Source organism: Pogona vitticeps, chromosome 4 (assembly GCF_051106095.1).
Source record: "Pogona vitticeps strain Pit_001003342236 chromosome 4, PviZW2.1, whole genome shotgun sequence".
NCBI classification, from domain to species: Eukaryota; Metazoa; Chordata; class Lepidosauria; order Squamata; family Agamidae; genus Pogona; species Pogona vitticeps.
The window spans coordinates 46622956-46646304 of record NC_135786.1 but is presented as its reverse complement, the minus strand read 5'-3'; the positions used below and the strand labels follow the sequence as shown (position 1 = coordinate 46646304).

At 39.7% G+C, this 23349-nt stretch overlaps 1 protein-coding gene and 2 long non-coding RNA genes across 11 annotated transcripts in view; 2 read left to right on the top strand and 1 right to left on the bottom strand.

Moving 5' to 3' along the window:
• The first annotated feature begins 2361 nt into the window (after window positions 1-2361).
• LOC110086559 (uncharacterized) lies at window positions 2362-15108 on the top strand. 2 transcript variants are annotated; one of them, XR_012086284.2, is made up of 7 exons: window positions 2362-7311; window positions 8177-8276; window positions 10016-10101; window positions 12038-12082; window positions 13376-13405; window positions 13661-13762; window positions 14843-15108. It is a non-coding gene; the product is annotated as an uncharacterized LOC110086559 (long non-coding RNA). The 2 variants fall into 2 exon arrangements; XR_012086283.2 differs by lacking the exons at window positions 2362-7311; window positions 8177-8276; window positions 10016-10101 and adding an exon at window positions 10113-11755.
• Window positions 15109-20029: 4921 nt separating this feature from the next.
• Window positions 20030-21973, bottom strand: LOC144588668 (uncharacterized). The gene is made up of 2 exons (XR_013544318.1): window positions 21862-21973; window positions 20030-20636 (listed from the first exon to the last, which is right to left on the bottom strand). It is a non-coding gene; the product is annotated as an uncharacterized LOC144588668 (long non-coding RNA).
• The window catches only part of LOC140706570 (complement receptor type 1), a 52851-nt gene continuing 50173 nt past the window's right edge, over window positions 20672-23349 (top strand). For all 8 annotated transcript variants that reach the window (XM_072997230.2, XM_072997226.2, XM_072997228.2 and 5 more), the window contains exon 1: window positions 20672-22722. In XM_072997230.2, the coding sequence (XP_072853331.2) occupies window positions 22383-22722 (340 nt within the window). In that variant the 5' untranslated portion in view covers window positions 20672-22382. The remainder of the gene's footprint in view (window positions 22723-23349) is intronic.

Below are 23349 nucleotides of genomic sequence, written 5' to 3'. Positions count from 1 at the left end.
GCAGGAGTTGCCAGAGTGTGACTGTACACAGTTCAAGAACTGCCTCCAGGACAGGCAAAGCCTGAGCAAAGCAATCCTCTGACTTTGTAAACAGGATGGTGGGATTGCTTTGCTCAGGCTTTAGCAAGCCACCCAAAGGGAAAACCGTTCTCTGTTTATGCCCCTGAGGAACAGCTGATCCGTGGGGGCATAAGCAGAGAGTGATAGATGAAGGGAACAATATAAATGGGTTATATTCATTGCTTCATATTTGTTGGGGTATGGACCTCAAGAATACAAAGCAATGAATATCTGACAGATCAGCAACATTTGTTGAATATCACCATTAGTTTTTATATTCATCTCCATGTTTAATTAGGAGACTTAGCAATGGTAGCATAGAATAGCACGGTGATTAAGTAGTAAATTTTTTAGTTTTTATTGTCTTATTGGGGAATTGCTTGCAAAAGCTCATTGTACCTAACAGCACAATTTGTAATTCGTTTGAATATCTTATGTTTTACAACTTTTTCATCTTTTTAAAATACACCTTATATTATATCCAAATGTGATTCTTGGGGGATCAAGGGTTTGAGAGTCTAAAGCAAGTGCCTTAGCCACAGGGCTATTTTGACTATTTTTGTTCCTTGGGTGTCCTACATGGTCAGGCTGATGTGCAAGCCTTAAAGTACACCGCCAACAGTATTTTTCCCCAGAATAAAGGAATAAGTGGAAATCTAGGGACCGAAGCTTCCCCATAATTGCCCATTCATGCATGTTCTAGGTTTTACCCAGCCTAGGGTTCAAAGGGTGGTAGAATTTGAGAACTAAAGTTGGCACCTTCCCCTAGTGGAATAGCATCCTTTAAGGAGGGGTTTTCTTGACAATATGAAAGACAGCTAGAAAAGCAGAAAAGTGGGTGCTCAAACAAGTCAAGCCTGAAATTTCACAAAAGCAAAAATGAGTTGGCTGAGAGCCTATCCTAGCATGTACAAATAATGGAAATACAGAAGTAGCTAGAATAGACTATATTGCTGGGGAAAGTGAGGTGGAGCACTAGGAAAAGAGGATGAACTAACATGAGATGGGTTGATTCAGTAGAGGAAGCAACAGCTGTTAGTCTGCAAGATGTGTGCAGAACTTATTGGAAAAGACATTATTGCTAGGCAGGGCAGGCAGTAGGAAGAGAAAACAACCTATCATGATATGGCGTTGGTTTGCAAGATCTCAGCAGATCTGTTAATGATTGGATATTTTGGAATTCAGTAACTCATATAGAGCCTGTCCACACTGGCATATAGTTAAGATATATGGAATTAATTGTATTAATTTAATACAACTCCTTTCTCTCAAGCTACTCTCTCCAACTTCTCACTCAGACTGCAAATAAAATACCTATTAGCAATGAAGAAAATATCTTGGCTTAATTTCCTAATGGGTCTTTTATTTGTTTTCTGTTCCCCATTTTTCCCACCCAACCTTTTAATCTAATAACTTGTTTCCCTCTTGATAAACTATTGAATTTCTCAAATTTACTGGAAAGTTCTCCAATTCCACCACTTGACATTATGGGGAAATTGATGGACTAAGTATGTTTCTACATTTGTTCTAAATTAATAACATGTTTTGAAGGAAAGGGTTTACTGCTATGTATTCTCAGTTCTGATGTATGATGTGGAATCATCAACTTCCATACAGGCAATGATAAAAAAAAGGATTCACACATCTAAAATGTGAATTAGTCACAGGATGCTAAGAATTTTGTTGACAACAGGTAACCAAAAAGGAAAGACCAAACTAAACAACAAAGAAGGAAGAAAAAAAACAGCAACAAGAGCCTAAAAATTCCCACTCTGCTCTACAGAATGTTTATCAGTGTTTCCAAGAGAAAGGGAATCATTCTAGAACATGCACAGCTTGTTCTGGACAAGGTATGTGATGTAGTAAATAGTAGGATGAGGACAGTGATGCTGTAAAACACCTACTACATGTTAAGCACCAATGCCTCGTCTCATAATGAGTACGTGTTTAACTTTTCTCTCTCGGGATAAAGTTCTGTTGAATTTTATTGGCAGTTTTGTTGGGTTTTGAAACATTTATTTTCATGGTCTGGATATTTTTCTTCTACTGTGGGCAGACTTTTCAACAGCTTTGAACCAAAATCACAAGTTGCAAAGAGCATGGCATGCAGTCAGAAGGAGGAGGTACAGGGTATACTCCATCAGTAGTTGCCACATGTGTGAATTATCTAACATTATGCCTCTCTTTTCCCTCCATAGAAACATCCATGAAGACATCCCTTGTTGTAAGACTCAGAATTTTGATTGTGGATGTGATTTAGGCATGGCTAAACATGTAAAAACAAAATGTTACTTTATTACTTTATTTATTACTTTATTTATTACTTTATTACTTTATTTATTCATTACTTTATTTCTTTATTTCTTTATTTAGACAGTTACATATGCACACCTTGCAGAGAGTGAACCACAAAAGCCTGAAGGTGAAGCAAGACAACAATGAAAGGAAGAGCAAACGGGGAGGGGAAAGGGAAAAAAAGACTTGGCTGAGGGAAGAAGCAACATATCATTTTTCATAAGTGGAGATTCTATGTTCTCCTACCCTGGCTCCACTCCATATTCTCATGGCATTCTTGAATCCATTGAATTTGACATTTCAAGCATGATGAGCAGCTGGGATCCCAGAGTCTTTGTACTTTTTTCACTACTCTATGGAATCAAAGGTAACCTACTACCCAGAAGGAGACGAGTGTTCTGGTACGCAGAGAGATTGCCGGTTTAACACGATCATTGTGCCACGAAGTTTATCATTACATATCATGATGGGACAATCAGGACTTTGCCAGGTGCTGAAATTTAGGGGGGACAAAAAGTGGTGGTGGTTAAAAATGTGGCACAATCAAGGTCACCAAGCGGTTCTCCCATACAGAGGGCCAACTGGTCCTGCCAGCATGTTTGATCAGATTCATATGTACAGAGGCTCCCATTACTGCTTTTCTGGAGTATATGTGGGTTGTCTCCCACCCCAGTCTCAGTCCAGGCACCCAAACCCAGGTTTCAAGTGTATTTGGTGAAGATCTGCAGCCTCTCCAAACCACTTGTCCATGGCACGTGCGTACACACACACACACCCCAACCCAGCTGATACATCCTCTCAGTGATGTCTTGCGTGTCATTCATTCCCATGAAGGGAAATTTCATCTAAATAGGGTGCTGTCAGATCCCCTGGTTCCCTAAGTGGAGAGTTTTGTCTAGCAACAAAAGGTGGAAGCTGAGTTTTCTAAATCATTTCCTCCACTGTGTCCTCCCCATCCCCCATGTGTCTGTTAAAGCTCGTGTGCCGTTGCTTATTCTCATCATGCTCCCCTCACCTGCCTGAGGGACAAATGTACAGAGAGAGATTTCCTGGGATTTAGGAAGGAGACTTTGTAGGCCCTCTCCCAAATCAAATGGGCTGTAGGGGTCTGGTAACTTTTTCCACTTCCCTTCTTTGGGAAGAAACATCTGTCCACACACAGCTTGCCTCTATTTGCCTTCTACCCGTCAGGAAGTCTTTGCACTGGGCTTTCATATTGCAGTCATCTTGTTTTGGGTCCCACTTGAAGAATACAGTAGAGGCAAACCCTGGTATATTTGGCTGTATGTAAATACTTTCTGCCATCAACCCGTAGCCTGCTGCTGCCACCACTACTTGTGATATTTGCTACTGCTGTCACTGATTGCCCTGGGCTCTAAAATAGCTAGTTATGGCAAAGGTTATTATACCACCTCATTAAGCCAATCACTAATATTGGGGCTAGGGTATACATCATAGAGCAATTCTCAAAGCAAGCTGCAGCCAAGGCTGCAATCAGAAATTCTCTTTCCCTGAAGAAGTCTCATTGAACTATCAAACTTGGTGAGATACCTGAACAAGAGTGTACAGGGCCACGCTACTAGTATTTTATTTCTCCCAATATTGATGCAAAATGCCTTACTCTTGGCAATGTTTTTATTAGAAATATTTTTTAAAAGTTATTTTTTATGCATGTAAGGTGCCCCGAGTAGACATTGTTTAGAGGGGCAGGGTAATAAGTCTAATGGTAAGTAAGTAAGTAAGTAAGTAAGTAAGTAAGTAAGTAAGTAAGTAAGTAAGTAAGTAAGTAAATGAATGAATGAATGAATGAATGAATGAATGAATAAATAAATAAATAAATAAATAAATAAATAAATAAATAAATAAATAAATAACATATTTTCTTCTTTTAATTTTTCAATTTTATTTTTTTTACTACTGTCATTTTAGAATTGACAGACACCCCTCTTTGGAACACCATGAGAAGAATTCTACTATAATTAGCTGTGTGCTTGGAAGAGAACTCCAGATTTTCAGTATTGAGTTGCTGGATAGCTCAGTAGTTTAGGTTTCTGTTAGGAAACTGATAACCCACTGAGATTGGTTTGAGAAATGGTCTTGTCAGTGAGAGTGAACTTTATATGCTGTTTCAGTTTTATTTTTTCCTTCATTGGTTCTTAAAATCACAAGACTAAAACTGATTGTTAAGCCCAACTGGAATAGATCCATTGAATGGATCTAAAGTCAACACATATGTAAGTCAACACATATGTAAATCCTATAGATTCAGTGGGTTTAATCAAGCTGGAACTAATAGGTGGATTTTATTTTATTATTTTATTTTACTGTGTGTGCATTTTTATTTCTTTATGTTTGCTTTTAAACCAAGGGATTTATTCAAAACAATCATGTTCTAAACAGAATCAACATTTTAGAAGGAAAAGAAAAAACAACTTCTATTGACTGGTTTTAATTTTGTAATCTGCTGTGAGAACCAATTTTTTTAAGAAAGTAGGATAGTAAAGGATGAGGAAATAAAAAATAAACAGTAAAGCACTATGGTGGGTTAACTCTGTCTTGAAGCATCTACTCTTCCATTGAGGCAGTGTTGTTGTACAGTTGGGGCTTGCCTGTTTAAAGAAACACTGGTATTTTTAATTAGTAGTGATAACAGCCTCATCTGTTATCACTGTTACTCTTCCCTGTTATAACTGAATTTACCAGCAGTCCTTATAGTAGATGTGTGAGGTGGAGCAGAAGTGATTTTCCCAGTGCACAATAGACTGAAGTTAGAACTTAATATCAGATTTTCAGTGAATTCATAGATACTCAATATGGATATGATTTATTTTACTGATTTCCATGGAATTTGACAACTAAATGAACTATTCTCTGCTCATCATAGGTGATTGTGGGCCTCCTCCAAAATTGAAAAATGCTGTTCCTATTGATGGAAGTCTTACAGAAAGCTTCCGTCCCCTCCAGTCAGTAATCTACAAATGCCTGGAAGGTTTTTATAACATCGATGGAAAAGTAGATGTTACAACATGCCTTTCAGATTCAACGTGGTCACCCATAGAAGAGTTTTGTGACCGTATGTACTGTACCTATTCTTATTGTTTATGAAAAGGAGGATAGTTACTTCCTACTTTTAAAATGTGTACAGAGTTTGCATAATAAATTATATCCACAATAGGATTCTGGATTTAGAATAATGTGAGTATAATTGCATTAATCAGAATGGTTAATTGTTTCTAACTAATGAGTCACTGCTTGCATTTCTAATTGTGTGTTGGTTATCCAAAGTGGTACATTTGGTAAGAATTTAGGCAGTAATTTGCTAATTAGTGGCAATTCGCCACTGTGATCAACTCAGTTACACTTAAACCAGTATAAATCTACAAAAGGATTCTGGCCAATTAGAAGTAAGATAAATAACAGCATTCTGTTTATATATAGACCAATTGATTTGTTTTGTCCTCTCAATTTCATATTTAAAGTTGAAATTAAACAAAATACAATGGCACTTAGTATTGTATTGACCTGATTATGTTTTATAATATTTTAAATGGTTGCAGTGCCAACTTTTTGAAGGCTGGTTGAAATAAATCTAGAAATGTAATCTCATCCAATTGCCCAGTTTCTTTGACCAAGAAGGGAGCTTTTAGCAACTGAACTGGCCTCTTTTACATTATCAGGAGTTTCTTCAGGAGTAACCCTTCAGACAATTGCCTTGTCATTTCCACACAAGTTTTGAGAATCTCCACTTTTAAAAAAAATGACTACACCTATTCAGCTTATAAATTTTCTAAAACATTTTGTATGAAACAACTTTTGCTGTTATTTAGTCATTAAGTCATATCCGACTCTTCATGACCCCATGGACCAGAGCACGCCAGGCCCTCCAGTCTTCCACTGCCTCCCGAAGTTGGGTTAAATTCATGTTGGTTGCTTCGGTGACACTGTCCAACCATCTCGTCCTCTGTCGTCGCCTTCTCCTTTTGCCTTCACCCTTTCCCAACATCAAGGTCTTTTCCAGGCTGTCTTCTCTTCTCATGAGATGGCCAAAGTATTGGAGCCTCAGCTTCAGGATCTGTCCTTCCAGTGAGCATTCCAGGGGACTCTCAAGAGTCTCCTCCAGCACCAAAATTCAAAAGCATCAATTCTTCGATGGTCAGCCTTCTTTATGGTCCAGCTCTCACTTCCATACATTGCTACTGGAAAAATCATAGGGTTGACTATGTGGACCTTTGCCGGCAAGGTGAAGTTTCTGCTTTTTAAGATGCTGTCTAGGTGAAACAATAGAATAGCACAAAAGACAGGGCCCCATTATATTTTTTTTGTAAAAATAAAAGTACTGTATATATATATGTACGGGCTAAATATGTACAAAACAATCTCCAAACAAAAACATCAAGGTGTCTTGTAGCACCTTAAAGGCCAGCAAGTTTTAAACTGTATACACATGTGTATGGATTATACCCTGCTGTGTTGTTTCTTGCTCTCACAGTCTATCTCTCAGGAAAGTCTCCATGTACTACAGGCTTACACTTCCTTCAGACAATAATAGATTCCCAAATGCAGGAAGGTCTTTAAAGTGCTTTTAAAATCATTAAAAACATAAACCTGTCATCCTGCTTAGCAGAAAGAATAACTGGAGAGGCCAGAGGGTAAGCTGATGTAACAGGTTAAGTGTGATACTTAATGTTTCATATAAAAAGTAAAAACATTTTTAAAAGGCATTATTAGCATGGTCTTTTACTTACTCTGTTTTGGTTTTTTTACCAGCTAGGTGCCGAAAACCAAAAAGCTCAAAATTTGCTGAACTAAAAGGAGGGGAAAGGAAGCATTTCTATCGTATTGGGACCACATTGACCTACATTTGCCGCCCAGGTTATAACAGCATCCCTGGAATCAGTCAACTTATTACTTGTCTTGAGAGCAGGACTTGGAGTGCACTCCCAGTGTTTTGTGAAAGTCAGTATCTTATTATCTCATTTAAATCACACCTATTGCTGTCCCCTGATTAGGCTAGTCCTCTGAAAACAGTCACATAACATAAAGGAAAAGGCCTCTGTACCTTTAAAAACTATGAAAAAAGAAGCCATTGGTGTAGTCTGCATGATAAGTTCCCTACTGCACACAAAAATTAAAGGTACAGGGCGCCTTCCCTCTTCTACTTGTGGCCACTTCACTTGTAATGTATTCATAGGGGTCTTTATAAATCTATAGTATACTCAACTGGTTTAGGTATTTAGTTGCAGAGCTAGAGTTTGGGAGTTCATTTGCCACTGTGCCTCTCTGGAGAAGAGCCAGCCTATGTGGCCTTGGGCAAGCAGCACAGTCCCAGGGCATCTCCAGAAGAAAGAAATGGTCAACCACTTCTGTTCATTCTTTACCTACGAAACCCTGGAAAGAGTCACCATGTTGTAATTGACTTGATGGCATATAATTATTATTATATTCAGTAGATAAGTTCAGTATATTTTCATAACCTGTTTAGAGACTGTTGATCATAGTCCTGAGGAAGCTATGAAAACATAAAACATAACATGTTTTCCATTTGGTTGATATAACTTCATCCAAGCCATTTGGGGCCTCTTAGATCAAAATTAGCATCTTGAATTGAAGTGATATATGGCCTCTACAGCACACAGCAGACAATAATGCAGTTGCCATATTTTGCACCAGTGAACCTTTTTCAAGAACACCCCATACCCCCACATTAAGCACATTGTAGCAGTTTAATCATAGATCACTATGAGCACATCTGCATTCCCAAGACTGCACAGTGTTATATCCCTTTCATCCTAGCATGGTAATTTTCACTGTTGTCTTCTAGGAAAATCTTGTGGTCATCCAGGAAAACCAAAATATGGTGATGTTGTTATACTAACGGATCTCTTGTATACGGCAAAAGTAACTTTCACCTGTGAGAAAGGGTATGTATTAAACTGGCTCTGATAATTGCAGAAATAATTATGAAGTAAAATGTATTAGATCTAAATGGAGTCATGCTTTGGAGCTGAACTGCTGAAACAAATGAGACAGATGGAACACAGAACAAAATCATGATCTACTTGATTTTTTTAAAAATCGAATTTTATGCAGTACCGTTGATCTCTGCTCAAAACTGAAACTTTAGGAAAGACTTCAATGGATCATCCTGTTCATGGGGACCAATAAAATCCATCAAAATCTCTTGCTTACTTTAATGTTATTGTTCCCCTCTCCACAGACAAAAGATAAACTTGTAGTCTAGAGCAGTGGTTCTTAACCTTGGGTTACTCAGGTGTTTTTGGACTGCAACTCCCAGAAACCCCAGCCAGCACAGCTGGTGGTGAAGGCTTTTGGGAGTTGCAGTCCTAAAACACCTGAGTAACCCAAGGTTAAGAACCACTGATCTAGAGCCCATTACCTTCTAGAGATGCTTGCAAGACACCCCAATAGTTTTAAAAGGCTATTTGTAGTTTTATAGGTGAGTTTCTATTTGTAGTTGTATAGATGAGTTAAAAAGGATGAATGAAGCAGGGATGTGCCCATGGTTCATTCATAAATGGGTCTCCTTCCATTGAGGAGAAATTTTATAGTCAACAAACTGTTCCTAATAAGGTCAGTTTGTTTTCAGTTAATTAATGTGAACAAACATTCAGAAAACAGGCATTATAAACAACTATTCTAATTCAGCTTCTTTATCAGACAGACATTTTTATTATAGTCAAAGATTCCTGCCAAATAAATAATGTGATATAGCACACAACAGAAATATGCAATCTGTAATATAGCAAACAGTGCAGCTATATTGTGTGCAAAAGCTCGCATTGCAAGTATCCAAAAATGAGGAAAAAAATCACTGTGTTAGCAGAGAACTCTGGCAAGCTATAAAAACTACATAAAATCTGACCACGTTGTTGCTATTCTTGGGGCTGGATTAGAAAGAAGAAATGAAATATGACTTTCTTCTGATCAGACTAGCAATTTTTGAGGAATGGATAAAAGCGATTGTGGCCAAAATCCTGTTGTGTGACATAGTAAATTACACTAGAGTAGGGCCATTGAACCAATGAAATGCATCATGTAGTTGCAAAAAAATTGCATCAGTTTCAAGCAAGGTAACAGTGATACAAAAAGCAGAGTATTTCACCATGTATACACACCCTAAATTCAAGAGAGAGAGAAAGTCTTTACAGGATTAGAAATAACAGTGACAATTCCCTCAAGTACACTTAACTCATGATGTGTAAAGAACAGATTAATCCTGCAAATTACCGGTAGTACTCTGGCTGAGTACTAACCTGAAGACTGGAAGCATTGACTTGTGTATGCCCACTTTTGTGGAGAGGTGACAGGATGAGGTTATGGCCTGACACCACAAACTATTTTTCCTACTGACCTAGAGAGAATAGATGGATAACAGTGAAAGTGAACAGAATAAAGCTTTTTAGTTAAACCATAAATATGTAGGTACGGTAAATAATGCAGTTGAAAAAATCTTAAAGAACATGGCTGACATTGAGTAATGAGGGGCGGGGTTAGACAGTTCCTGGTCCTCAGTCCAGTAAACAAGCCTCACTAAACAAAAGAGTATTGTATTTCAAAATCTTAAGATCTGGAGGAACTATGGATGAATGAGATAATTACACACCTTGCTCTCTCTTTTTTGTTTGTTTCTTTCCTTTAGGTACAAATTAATTGGATCCCCTTCTACCAAGTGCGTACTGAAGGGAGATAGAGTTGAATGGGAAGCAAAACTCCCACAATGTCAGCGTAAGATTCTTACAGTGCTTGCTAGCAAACATACTAAGCATTGTATTCTCCTGGGAAAAACATTTTTGGGGGTCAGGGAATGAGAAATATAATGGGACATGAGACTGCAAAAGCAGTTTTGAGAGGCTGCATTTTGCCCTAGGGCTGCTTTGCCCATATCTGATGTTCAGAGAGCAAATACAGTTTTACAGATGCAAAGGGAACATTAAACCCATATAGTACAGGTAGTTCAGAAGCAAGTACAATGAAGTGCTGGTAGACCTGGAATGGTTTCTAGCCTGGTATTGGGGGGGATGGGGGTGCATCTTCTCAGACTTCTTTGATTAGGAGGCTTGCTCTAGTCACAAGCATCTATGGCTAGATTAATAATATTATTTCAGTGTCAACTAGCGATAAAGACACACCTTTCAGAGAAATGAACATGTTTATGTTGTTGAACAAATTAACCCCCATCAAACGTCTCAAAACTGTAAAATAATAATAACATGCATGATTCGCCATCAAACTCTATCTGAATATTAAACAATCTCAGCTAAATATTCAGAAAACTAAATCCCAACATACAAACCTATTAATATTATTACGTTTTTATTTATAAAAAGTCTTAATAAATGCTATACAGTTCTTGCACTTAGCGAAGCAAATTCTGTGCACATGCAGACAATCTTAAAAATAATCTTTTGAAAAAAAATCACTAAGGGCACAAAAAGAAAATGGTAAAAAGGAGAGCCACGGATGGCTTCTTGAAAGTTGAGGAGAAGAGGTGTCCTTTCAGATGAAGACTGATGTCTGAAGGAGAGGAATGGGAGTCAGGAGGCAGTGAATTCCTTTCAAAAGAATCAACTAGAAAGAAGGGATAAAATAAATGAAGTTGAGGTTTAATGAAAAATATAGGTAGAGGCCAAAAAGGGAAAGAAAGTGAATAAAGAAGAAAGGAATGTTGATAAGAGGTCAGTAAGTAAAACAATCTAGCCTTCCTCTGCTGGGATGGAATCTTTTTGTTCCTCAGAGTGATATTTTGCTGTAGAATCATCAGAATCCGAGGAAGACTGACCTAAACAGTGAAGAAAATTCTGATCCTGGTTGGCGGAGGCCACAGTGTTCCTCCTCCAATCTTACATTGAACTTAAGCTTTGATAGCTAGTAGCTGGAAACTTTTGTTTCAAAAGCAAGCAGTGATTGATGTATTAAAGGCAAGGAAGTTTGTTTTATCATCTGTTAGTAAAATGTAATGAAGAGAGAAAAAGTAATGTCACAGATGTTTGTGCATGGGTTAAGCAAAAGAATTAATAATAAATACACCACTGACAGATTAAACAGTGTAGACCAGCAGTGCAAATATTCAAACAATGTCTGTTGAAGGAAGTATGTTCCATGCAGGCAGCAGAACAGTACTACAGCTGGCACATGCTGTACAACTGAGGAGACGTTCCACTTATCAGGTCTCACTGCTGGATGATCACCAAATGGATGCCTGATATATCTGTGATGTTACAAAGAGGGCTTCATCTGTTGAGTTTGATAAGTGGACAGGATGACAGAGGGAAAGAAACTCCCACAGTGAGCAGCCTACTCCGGTATCCTGCACTACTTGCAGCTTCTAGACAAGCCTTAAGGGGAACCCCACATTGAATGCAATGGTTCCCAACCTTGGGTGAGGCAAATGTTCTTGGATTGCAACACGTGCTGGTTTCTGGGAGTTTTAGTCTTTATTTTTTATTTGTTAATCTAAGATTGTCTGATTTTAGCTACATAGATTAAAGGACATTTATGTCCTTTCTCTATCTGTCCTTCACACTAGTGGTTCCCAACCTTGAGTAACCCAGGTGTTCTTGGACTACAACTCCCAGAAACTCTAACCAGCACAGCTGCTGGTGAAGGCTTCTGGGAACTGGAGTCAACAATGAAAAATAATAAATTAACACTTTTTACACAGGGTCAACAGAAGGGACCACAGAAGAAACGGTTAAAAAAAAACCAGGTAAACAATTGTTTTTGATTCTCATGAACTTGTGTGTGTTTATTACTGAAACCTTAAAACTGCCCTTTGATTTAAAAAAAAATCCCAGGGCAATTTGCAATTCTTTCTGTATTTAGTTTTAGTGCTTTATTGCCTGGCCTGGTATGTGAATGGATAAAACTACATCTAGATCATCTGTCTCACCATGGGCTATGCTAACCTGCCTTGACTCTGCAATTATTGTGCAAAAGCTCCCCTTGGCCCTGATACCAAAGATCCTTTAATTGGGTGATGCTATTATGAACACAAAAAATGAGCAAACCCGCATTCTTGGATCCTGAAAATTCTTCTGCATATATGCAGGCTGCCCACCAGCCATCACAGGCAAAAATTCAGTATTAAATAAATAGAATCAGGAGGTAGTAGCTTAGACATTCTCAACAAGTGGGGTGTGGTACAGGGGATGGTTTTGGTTACCCTTCCAAGTGTTCCTTGGGCCCAAGGATCATCTTGGAACTGGCTCTTATGCATAGCTGGTTAAAAGCAGCTGGGCTAGGAAGGTGGCACAGAGCAGTAAGGGCACTGCCATTTTGGCGACTAATGTCTGCATGAGTGTTGCCATGGAGTGGTACTCCCTGTGCAATGAGGGGAAGCCACGTCTCTTTCCACCTTGGGCAGTAGGGGAACTTGCCCCACAACTATGAAGGCAGTTTTCTGAATCTCAGTATTTGTGTTGAGATCTCTGCATACTATATATTTTGGCTTGAATATACATGTCAGTTGGTTAAGTAACTATGATTGGCTTGTTGTTCACACACAGAACCCCCAATGCAGTACTGGAATTACACTTGGCTGCTGTGATTCCCCCATCCTCCCCCCCAAAAAAAGAATCACTTTAGGCTGCAATCCTATGTCATTTACATTATGTCCCATTGAACTAAATAGGACTGGCATTTGAGTAGACATTTGTAGGCCTGAGGTGCTGGTCTCTTGGTAGTTTTTTAAGCCCCTAAAGAAGCAGGAAAGGTGTCCAGAAACAAGTACAAATGTTTCAAGTTGTGCATGTAAACCTATGAATGTATTTAGTTGGCTTTTTATTAGCAAAGAGATTTCTTAAATGGCTGTAGATTTTTGGTCGGGGAGAGGCATTTTAAAATAATTCTCTTTACTGTCAACGTAACATTTACTGCTATATCTGTCTACAAGCAGCAAAAAAAGCAGTTTGTTGGCTGTGCTAGAGAAAGACCACATATCTGTACTGCTGACTGTTAACAATTCTTTTCATACCGTCTTATTTTCCCTCTTCCATTTTAGGAGTTAAAAACATAGCAGCAATTATTGTTGGTAAGTAATTCAGAAACTTAAGTGTACAGCAATTATTACTGAACTGCAATAACTGATTAAAAATAAACAGATGTCTGTCTGACTGCAAGATTACTGTACCCAGTATTATAACAAATTTGAGCTAGACTGAATTTATGCTTAGTCATTTCTATTGATACACTGGGTGGGCTGTTCCTTAATAGAAAAACTGTTATTATCAGCATCACACAGCATATTGTGTCTTTCTCTTCCCCTCCCCCTTTTTTCTTCTTCAAGGACTTTCACTTGGTGCTTTAATTCTAGCCATTGTGATTATATTAGCACTGTTTTTCCTACTAAAGCACTTGAGATGAAATGCAAGCTTCTCCTTAAAAAGTGGTGAGTCTAGACAAAATAAACTGTTTCTTTTGTTCTTTAACTATTTACCAAGCCATTAATTAGAAAGTAAAAGATCTTCAATGTGAGTGGAATATAAATAGTGGTGTTCCTCAAGGATCTGTACCAGTGCCTTCTATTATGTTCATGCATGTTCTGGAGTCAGGTTTACCATGATATTGAGGATAGCTAGGACAAAAATGGATTGTGAAAGTCTCCAAATGGAGCTCTCAAACTTGGCAAAGATGCATTAAAATGGCAAGTGGTTGTCAGTGGAAACAAGAATGAAGTGATTCATGTTCAAGCAAACAATCCCAGATTTGTATATTTCAAATTTTGGGGATGGGAGCCATCTTAAGCTACTGCAACAAAGGGTCTTGGGGCTTTTTGAAGACTGACATAATTAAACACAATTAAGTGGCACAGGGTTTTATATATTGCAGTTCTCTTCATCACGTGTAAATTCTTTCAACTTTACATATGCACTGATGGGATTTTAGCTCGTAGTGACTGACTGAGAAGGATCTTGGGGTTGTGGCAGATTGATGAACAAATGCGCCTTTCCAGTGTGCAGCTGTTATCTTTAAAAAGGCAGATGCCATATTTTGTCTAATTAAAAAGGAAACTAGTAATAAAACATCCTATATCATATTGCCATACAACTTCATAAAATAACCACAAATGAAATAGTGGTAGAAATCCAGTAGTAAGTCACAACTAGAGTAGGCCCTTTGAATTAAAAGAAGTTACAGAGCAGTTCACTCACCAAATCCCCACTGATACAATTGGCTTATTCTAGCTATGACTTGCTACTGGAGTTCAGCCATTGTGTATCATTCTGATCAATGCAGCCGAAAACAATCTATTATCAAACCAGAAAAGCTGCAGCAAAGAAAACAGATGGAACAGCTCCCCTAGGAAGGAAGGTTACAGTGTTTGGAGGTGTTTAGTTTTGAGAAAAGGTGATGTGGATACAAGATAGTGGTGTATACATGTTTTGCGACTGGTGAACAGAGAGGACCGTTTGTGCCAAGAAAGATAAAATGCTTATCATATGTCTCTTTCTTGTCCTTCTATTTCCAGTTAAATATTCTACCTTGAGTTGAAACATCTCAGCTAAGAAAAACTTCCTTACATCAATGAAATACTGTCCAAGGCAATTATCCATTTTTTAATTTTAAATGTCACATGCAGATCAATCCCTTTTCAGTAAAGAAGAAGCAGTGCTCTTAGCCCATGGAAGCTTCGGATCTCACACCCCATGTGTTTCCCGTGTGGATAAAGGAGCCGCCATTGAATTTAGATTCAAGGATAAAAGGCAATAAAACAAATATACTGAAAGGAAACAATTGTTTTTCCCCTCTATTTGGCCTACACATCTTTCAGAACTGATTCTGCTCATATGATCCTGATAAATTCTGTGTGTTTTTCTTCTAACATCCTGCCATTGCTAACATTCAGTGGCTGAAACCATGTTCCATAACTTACACCACATAAGATGATGTCATCAGCTGCAATAACATTTCAAAAACATTTCCAGTTCCTTCCCACATAGATCCAGAGGCTCCCATGGGATCTCCTTCATAATGGAGGAGATGTTGGGGGCTGCAGGGTGGGAAGGCTTTAATTTTCAAATATTGCCGCTGACAATTTTACCAGCAGTAGCAATTTTAGAAAATCGGATACTTCCACGTGCCCTGCAACCTGGCAGATTCCCCATAATGAAAGGGATTTCACAGAATCTTGGAAGCTTTGGGGGGGGGGGAATTGGAAATGTTGTATTTCTGAAAATAGTTCTGATATCATCAGCCTTAGGTGGCAAAGCTCTGCAAACAGGATTTTAGACAGTAAAGTATTCCTGTTTTTATAGCTTGTGTGACTGGATTTTCTTGCTGGAAAGTCATCAACAGCCATCAACATCTCTTCAAGTGTGAAAGCTGGTAGTATTTCTTTCAGAGACTTGATGTGCTGTGGAATGGAATATTACGTGCTTGCTTTTCTTCTTTTTAACTGCTAAAACTATCCACAATAAGAAGTAATTGCTGAAATTAAGTGTAATGTAGTGATAAGTGTGTGCCATTTTCTACAGGAAAACTGACCCTCACGAAACTATCAATACCTTGATTTTCTTGCATTGAATTTACCGTACGCACTAGATGTTAGTATTATTCCAGCTGCTGGTTAATTCTCATCAATTCCTTTCTTGAGAAATAGAAATAGGAACTGAGAGTTAAGATCTGACTTGATACTTTGAAGTCATTTTCATAGTTAAAAAAAAAAACGGGTGAAGAATGGCCTCAGGAAAACCCACCTCAATTCTGTTAGTTGCTTCTTCATAGAACTATCTGACACTTCTACTCTTTTAGAATCTCTCTTTGGTGCAAAAACCAAAGACCTACCTGTCACAACCTGGGGATCAGTTCCATGATCTACAGTGAATGTCTGAAACTGTGGATGAAGGAACCTTATACAGTGGACCCTTGACTTACAGACGGCTTGACTTACAGACTTTTTGAGTTACAGACTTCTCTGGCTGCAAAATTTAGGTTTGACTTGCAGACTGAGATTTGACTTACAGACCAGAAAAAAACCAAAATGGAACAAAAATGGCCTGTTATGGGATTAATCGGTTTTCAATGCACTGTAGGTCAATGAAGACTTGACTTACAGACTTTTTGACTTGAGAACCGCCTTCCAGTACAGATTAAGTTCTCAAGTCAAGACCCCACTGTATACAACATACAAAGGGGCAAGGCAAAGGCCCCTTGCATGTTGTATATAGAGCTGTGGCAAACCATGGATAAGTAAAAGCACAGATAGCTATCCCACAGATACAGGGGTCCTACTGTATATATTTTTCCCCTCAAGGCTTTGTGCCATGTCATTACTATGATGATGATAATTATTCATGCAATGTTAAACCAATTTCAAGCTATGGTGACCTTTCCAGGGTTTTTCTAGATATCAAGTATTTAACCAGCCCATCCTTATGGTGGCATCCTGAGATCATGCAACTTGCAGAAGTCAACACAAGTGGCAGGGCACGTATCCTCAATCTTTCACACAGCCTGTGGGTGATTTTTGCTTGGAATTTGAACTCCAGGCCCCTGGCTTTGTAGCCATCTGCCCCCACACCCAGTGAATAATACTACTTCTTTGTCTCACACATGATTCTTCATTACAAACTCTCATATCTGTGAATGCCTCAGGATATCTTAGGTAGATCTATCCTTCACGTTCTCTTGCCTCCCTCTTGTGGTTTTAAAACTATGCAGAGAACTGCAGCATGTGCCTGATACTAATATGTTGACTGACACTGAGGCAGCAACATCATTGGCCTTTTACCCCATAATTTACATCCGATTTGGGACTGATGAATTTGAATTTAAACCCTATGACTACATGGTGTAAAGTTCAATGCAGGGAAGCTTATTTTACAATAAACTTTTCTGAATAGGGAATCACTTTGTTTTGCTCAACCATCAGAGATGGTTTAAATTTGTTCCAATTGGTTTTGCCCACTTTCTGCCAGTGTGGTCACTTGATCGGATGCAAAGGGAAACTCATAGGAGTGTCACTTCCACTCAGCTGAGTGATTCTTGTCTCTAACTATATCTATTTCTTGGTTGGTTTCTTAGTTAAAGAAACATGGGTTTTTTTAAGGGTTTCAAATCAGCACTGGAACAGAGTTTCACTAGAGCACTCAGGAGAACAATAGAGAAAGAAGGAGACAGAGAGGGGGGGTGAAAATCGCTGGTTAACACTTTTTGGCTTTTTAAGGCAGCTTCTGCTATTGGAGCTCAGTGCAAACTCTTTGCTTCTGCTGACTCTTGCAAATTGGTCCTGCGTCTGAACAGCTACAGTGAGTTCAGCTGGGAAAAAACCAATTTCCTCCTTTGAGAATCAGAGCGGATCAAACAATATTTTCCCTGCTGTTTATTCTCACGCTGAGTTAAGTAACAGCTCTTCTTAAAACATTGTCCAGTGCTTCAGCTGGGCTGAGCTAAAACCTGGCTTATTGGAAACAGGACAGTATCCACATGAATAGCTCCATACAGTGAAGAAACATACAGCCAAACATTTAAAAATAAAGTTGCAAAATCAGTAGGCTTCCTGAGGTTATATTTCACAAAAATGCAGAAGCTGAAAGTGACCACAGCTTCTAAATCAGAATTTTATATTTTCTTCTTCAATGACTAAATGTACTGAGGTTTCACAAATTCCCTTCTCCCCCTCTTTTGCACCTACTCAAGAACATGTAAAGGATACCAGGACCTCTTTATTACTAAAGTGCTTTTATTTTAAAATGTTGAGAAGTCTAAAACATTCCAAATGCTGCACAGATATTTAAAGACAAGAAGGGGGGAAAGTACAACTGCTTCTTCCCTGGTGAACGAAAGGGACAACTGGTCACACCTTGATATGTTAAAAGGAAACTGTATATCTTCCCACACTGATTATTATTCTGACCTATAAGACAGAGGCATTTGGTAGATTAATGGGGAAACCCTAGGTTTCTCACAGTAGGAAAAAAAACCCCTTCACCAATATTGCTAAGGGGACAGAATCCCAAATAAAGCTGTGGCCGCTTTCAGCTATGGGAATACAGTAAATCCTGACTTGGTTCACTCTTGCCAAATGAAAAAGCACAAAACAGTTTCTCCTTGTTGTGAAACAGAGATGGTTTTGTATAGGTACTAGAAAAAAAGAATTGCTTATTTGCAAGATTGCTTTTTATGCATTTCTATAAATGGCCAACATATAAAACTATGATAACTGCAGTGTTTTGTTGCATAAATTATTAAAAGGAAAAGTACTTTGATGTTTGCCCTTTTGTGGTTGGGGTGTGTATGCATGCTTCACTTGACATGGACAAAGCTAGAGAGATTATTTTACTATCTATTATTATTATTATTTGTGAACTGTGCAGATCACAGCAGGAAATGTGTTTGTTCTCTTGGTCTTGCACCAAAGGCAAGTTCTCTAGCAGGGGCTTGAAAGTCTCTAGGGACAGACTGTCTCACAGTGTTGGAATGGCCTGTCAATCACAGATACAACACTGCATAGGATCTGAGGAGTCTGGCAGGTCAAAGGTAAAAACTTCCAAAACCAACAGTCCAGTGGTTCAGGATGGGATTCACTGGTATGTTTTATTTTACCACTTTACTGATTTGTTTACTGTGTTTAGATCTCATTTTCCTCTAAAAAGGCCACAGTCCATCCTCATTTCATGACTTGTGTGTCAAGTTAAAAGACAGTGTTGCATTTACATGCAAGCTAGTAAGATTAAGAAAGGGCTCTACATACAAAAAAGGAAGCATTATGGAATTTCCCATTTCCCATAATGCTTATTTTTCATGCTATATTAAATTTGATATAGCTTCAGTACTCATTGTGTCATAACCCAGTCCTGGTTAGGCAGATTAGAGACCATTGGTAATGGCGTGGCTAAAAAATCTTGTAAAATAAATAAATCACAGTTGGTCCAAGATCACCAAGCAAATGTCTTATTTATTTGTTTATTTAAAATATAGTTACCCCACCTTTCCCCTATGTGGTAAAGGACCCAAGGTGGTTTAAAACATTAGGACAGTATGCAAAGCTAACAACAGTGATTTTTAAAAGAAAATCTGAAAGGATCACACACATACCACCCTTTAAAAATGGTAAACAAAAGCAACACCAAAACACATTCAAAGCAGTAAAATACAACAATCCATTTAAAAATCTCAATCGGACAGGCAGGCAGGCACAAAGGAAAAGCTTGCCTGAAGTAAGTCTTTGCCTGCTTGTGGAAGGGCAGCAAAGATGCGGCCAGTCTGGCCTCCTGTGGGAGGGAGTTCCAATGTCCAAGAGCAGCAGCAGAGAAAGCCTTCTCCCGTGTCCCCATCAAGTATATCTGTGAAGGTGGTGGGATGAGAGAAGCATGATCTTAACACCTGGGCAGGTACATAAAAGGAGAAATGGTCCTTGAGATACCTCGGACCCAAGCTGTTGAATCCGAGCTATATGTTAGAACCAGTATTTTGAATTGTCTCTCAAAATGGATCGGCTGTAACGAGGTGGAGCTGCTGTAACAGGGGGTGTGGTTATGTGCTCCCTGTGACAAGCCCCAGACTGCCGCATCATAGTTAAATGGGGATTTGAATCAGGGCCTCACTAACACCTGTCCAATATTCTCACCACTTCCAAAGTAGTTTCTTGCAGACTCTTGCAATCTCTCTATGGAGTCTGAACAGGTGCTGTCCTCTGAAGATGCTGGCCACAGAGACTGGTGAAACGTTAGGAAGAACAACCTTCAGAACATGGTCAAACAGCCCAGAAAACCCATCTGAACAGGCTCTTCAACATATTGACTTACAACTTTGTGATGTTGTCTCACACTTGGTACCTCCTGATCCACCTTCCTTGTGTTGGAATTATCAAGCAGTTCAAAGTCCTCAAATAAAAAGTGTTAATTGTCTAACAAGTTAACTGTCTGTTGCGTTCATCTCTTCAGTTTCAGGTTTTATCAACAAATCATATGTCTTAACAGATTTGTAACAAGAATGATCCCCTCTTAATGAGAGGGGTGATAAAGCCATAACTTATTGATTCCAGTTCAGATCGTAGCCCGTTACATCGGTCACGTTATTCATGTATTTCAAGGCTGCGGGTAGTAAACCCTTCCTGCCTGGGGTTCCCAGACTTTTTTGCCTTGGTTCACTCTCTGTGGGGGTCGAAATGGACTGGTCCCATGAGATCTCCCAGGGGTTTCGACACATTTCCTGCTTTCTCGCCTCTATGTTTCTCTTTCCAGCCATGCCTTATATTCTTTTCTCTGTTTCCTTTCCTCCATCTCTCCCCAGTATGGAGTTTAAGGTACCCAGACAATATGCTGAAAGAGAGGAGAAAAGAAAGAGATCTTTATATATATATATATATACCTTGAACTCCACCCATTCTCCAGTCCAAGGATCTTCCTCCACCAACTCCACTGTCATTCTCCTCTCCTTTCTTCTCTTCCTCTGCCCAGCATGCTTCTCCTCCCTCCCCCCTCCCTTTTTATCCTTTTCCTTTCCTGCCTGGTGTTTCTGTCTGCATCTGTAACTGTCCTATTCTTTCTATAAGGATAGTTTTCTCCTCTTTTTACTAGGAGAGACAGATGGTGCACTCTTTATACTCACAGACTTCTAAGCTGGACTCTTAAGTGCGAGGTCATAAGCAGGAGGCACCAACAGAAAACAAAATTTCCAAAGCTTTGCATCTAAGGAGCCTCAAAGCTCCCTGTCGATCAACATCAGCACAGGAAGGGTTACTGGATGTTCTTATAAAACAGTCTTAAGGGCATTTCCAGGCCAACAGGCTTTTGAGAGTCAAGTATTCTTTGAGGAGGCTGGCCAACCAGCCACAAATTAAGGCATGCTGTTCTGATGTGCTGCCAAGTGACTTTTAATTTATGGTATCCTTAATAGGGTTTTCAAGGTGATATAAAGAGTAGTTTATGACTGCCAACCTCTGAATTTCCATGGCTGAGCAGGCATTAGAACCCATGTCTTGTTTAATCTGGTACTTCATCCACTGTACCACATTGGCTTTAACTATGATAATTGGCTACTATGCCCTGGACAGGTGGCTTTCCTGAGAACTTATCACTGGAACCTGCAACAAAATGCTACAGTGCAGCATTCTCCTGCTGCCCAATTTTCCAGCAGTGTGGAACCAGAACTCACAGGGATGACATGGCAGGGACTATAACATGATCTTTCGCAACCACTCGGACTTCCCGCCTCCCCCTTAGCTGCAATCTTCAGAGAAGTTGTGAGAGAGACAGGATTTCCTCATTAACACTCTAGCGTTGCGACTGTAAGCTACCAGGTTACAGGAAGGTCAACGCGTTTCTTGGCTTACCAAAAAACATTTCAGGCTAACTTGGTCTTGAATGGGTCTTGAATGGGTGATAGCCCTCCCTTAGCTTTACAAAAGACATGCTCACAAGGGGAGGCGAAAACTGCTGGATACTACGGGTCAACACCGCTGTCTTCATATAGGGCTTTCCCTTAAGGGAGTGGCTACGGGGCGGTCGTCATGATGTGTACCTACAATTCAGAATTCACCATTACCTCCCTGGGTGCCAGCACACTAAACAAGCCCTCTTCAAGGCCACGCCCGTTTATTCCCGTCTCTCTTCCAGACGACCAGCGTTCCAAAGTAAGTCTACCGCGCATCTTCTTGCGTCTTTGGGACCTGAGAAACCGATGCCACCCCTTTTCCAGTCTGGCCTTAAGAGGTAGCCCGACTTGCGATGCTCGTTAGAACCCCCGGGGCTCCCCAAGACGAGGAAATGTCACTTCTTTGGCGGCCGCGTTTTTTACCCACCAAGCAGGCATTTCAAGCAGGCATATGGGGTGAAGAAGAAGAAGAAGAAGAAGAAGAAGAAGAAGAAGAAGAAGAAGAAGAAGAAGAAGAAGAAGAAGAAGAAGAAGAAGAAGAAGAAGAAGAAGAAGAAGAAGAAGAAGAAGAAGAAACCACGATAACGGAGGGAAACGAAGAAACAGAAATACAAAGCGAAAAACAGGGGTGGGCGGAAGAAGTTGGTAACTTGCTTCTCTGTTGAACACTAGGCGAGTGTGGCGAAACGGAAATGTCTCATGCCCTGTACAGCAGTTGCAACTTTCACGTCGCCAAGGCAGCGAGAGTGGCAGGATCTAACCGTAGGGGAACCCTCGGCATTTCCCTGAAAGGGGACCCGAAGCCCTGCCCTTGTTTCCCCGGTGGCCGTCTGAAAACGTCCGAGGGGGAGAGTCCCGCTTGCCTGCCTGCCTTTGCACTCGCTGGAGGTCCCGTCCGCATTCCAACCCTTGGAGGCACTCGTCAGTTGGAAGGAGAGCGGGGCGGGTTCAGACGTGCGATGTGGGGGTCTGTCTTGGCCCCCCTGGGTCTCTGTCTCTTGGCGCATTTTCTATTCCCTTCTGGAGCTCAGGGTGAGTATCTGGAGGGAGGTGGCTGTTCCGCCGGCAGAGGCGATCCAGCGGGGAGACCGGCTCCCCTTTTGCTTCACCAGTAACCAACCGGCCCCCATTTTGTCCCTGCTCAAGTATTGCTACTTATGGGACACTGTTTCCTTGCCAAGGCTTACTAGAGCATCTCTGGTTCCGGAAAAAAAGTAATAATAACCCGTGTATGTTGTGTATCTGGATTCGAGCCAGTCGTGTTCGGCAGCACTCTGAAAAGAACTTTAATTATTAGTGAACTCCAACATCAGTGGAAGTAGTTTTGAAAAGCACAAATGCTTATTAGTGACTGGATTCACTATAGTAATAATGACATTTGCTCTGAAGGTGAACAATCACGTCATATTTCTGGAACCATCGTGGCAATGTTAGACGATAATTCTGAACTCACTTACCTAGACACAGGCCTCTTCAATACAGTGAGGTTTCTGAGTAGACGTGTATACATATTATGCTGTTAGCCTTTTATATCACCCAGGATTTATTTCTTTTTCTTCTAGGTAATGCAACTAATTTTGTTTAAACAACCACGTTAATTGATCTCCCCCCCCCTTGTTACTGTAAGGCTGATAATTACATCTGCTTCCAATACTATCA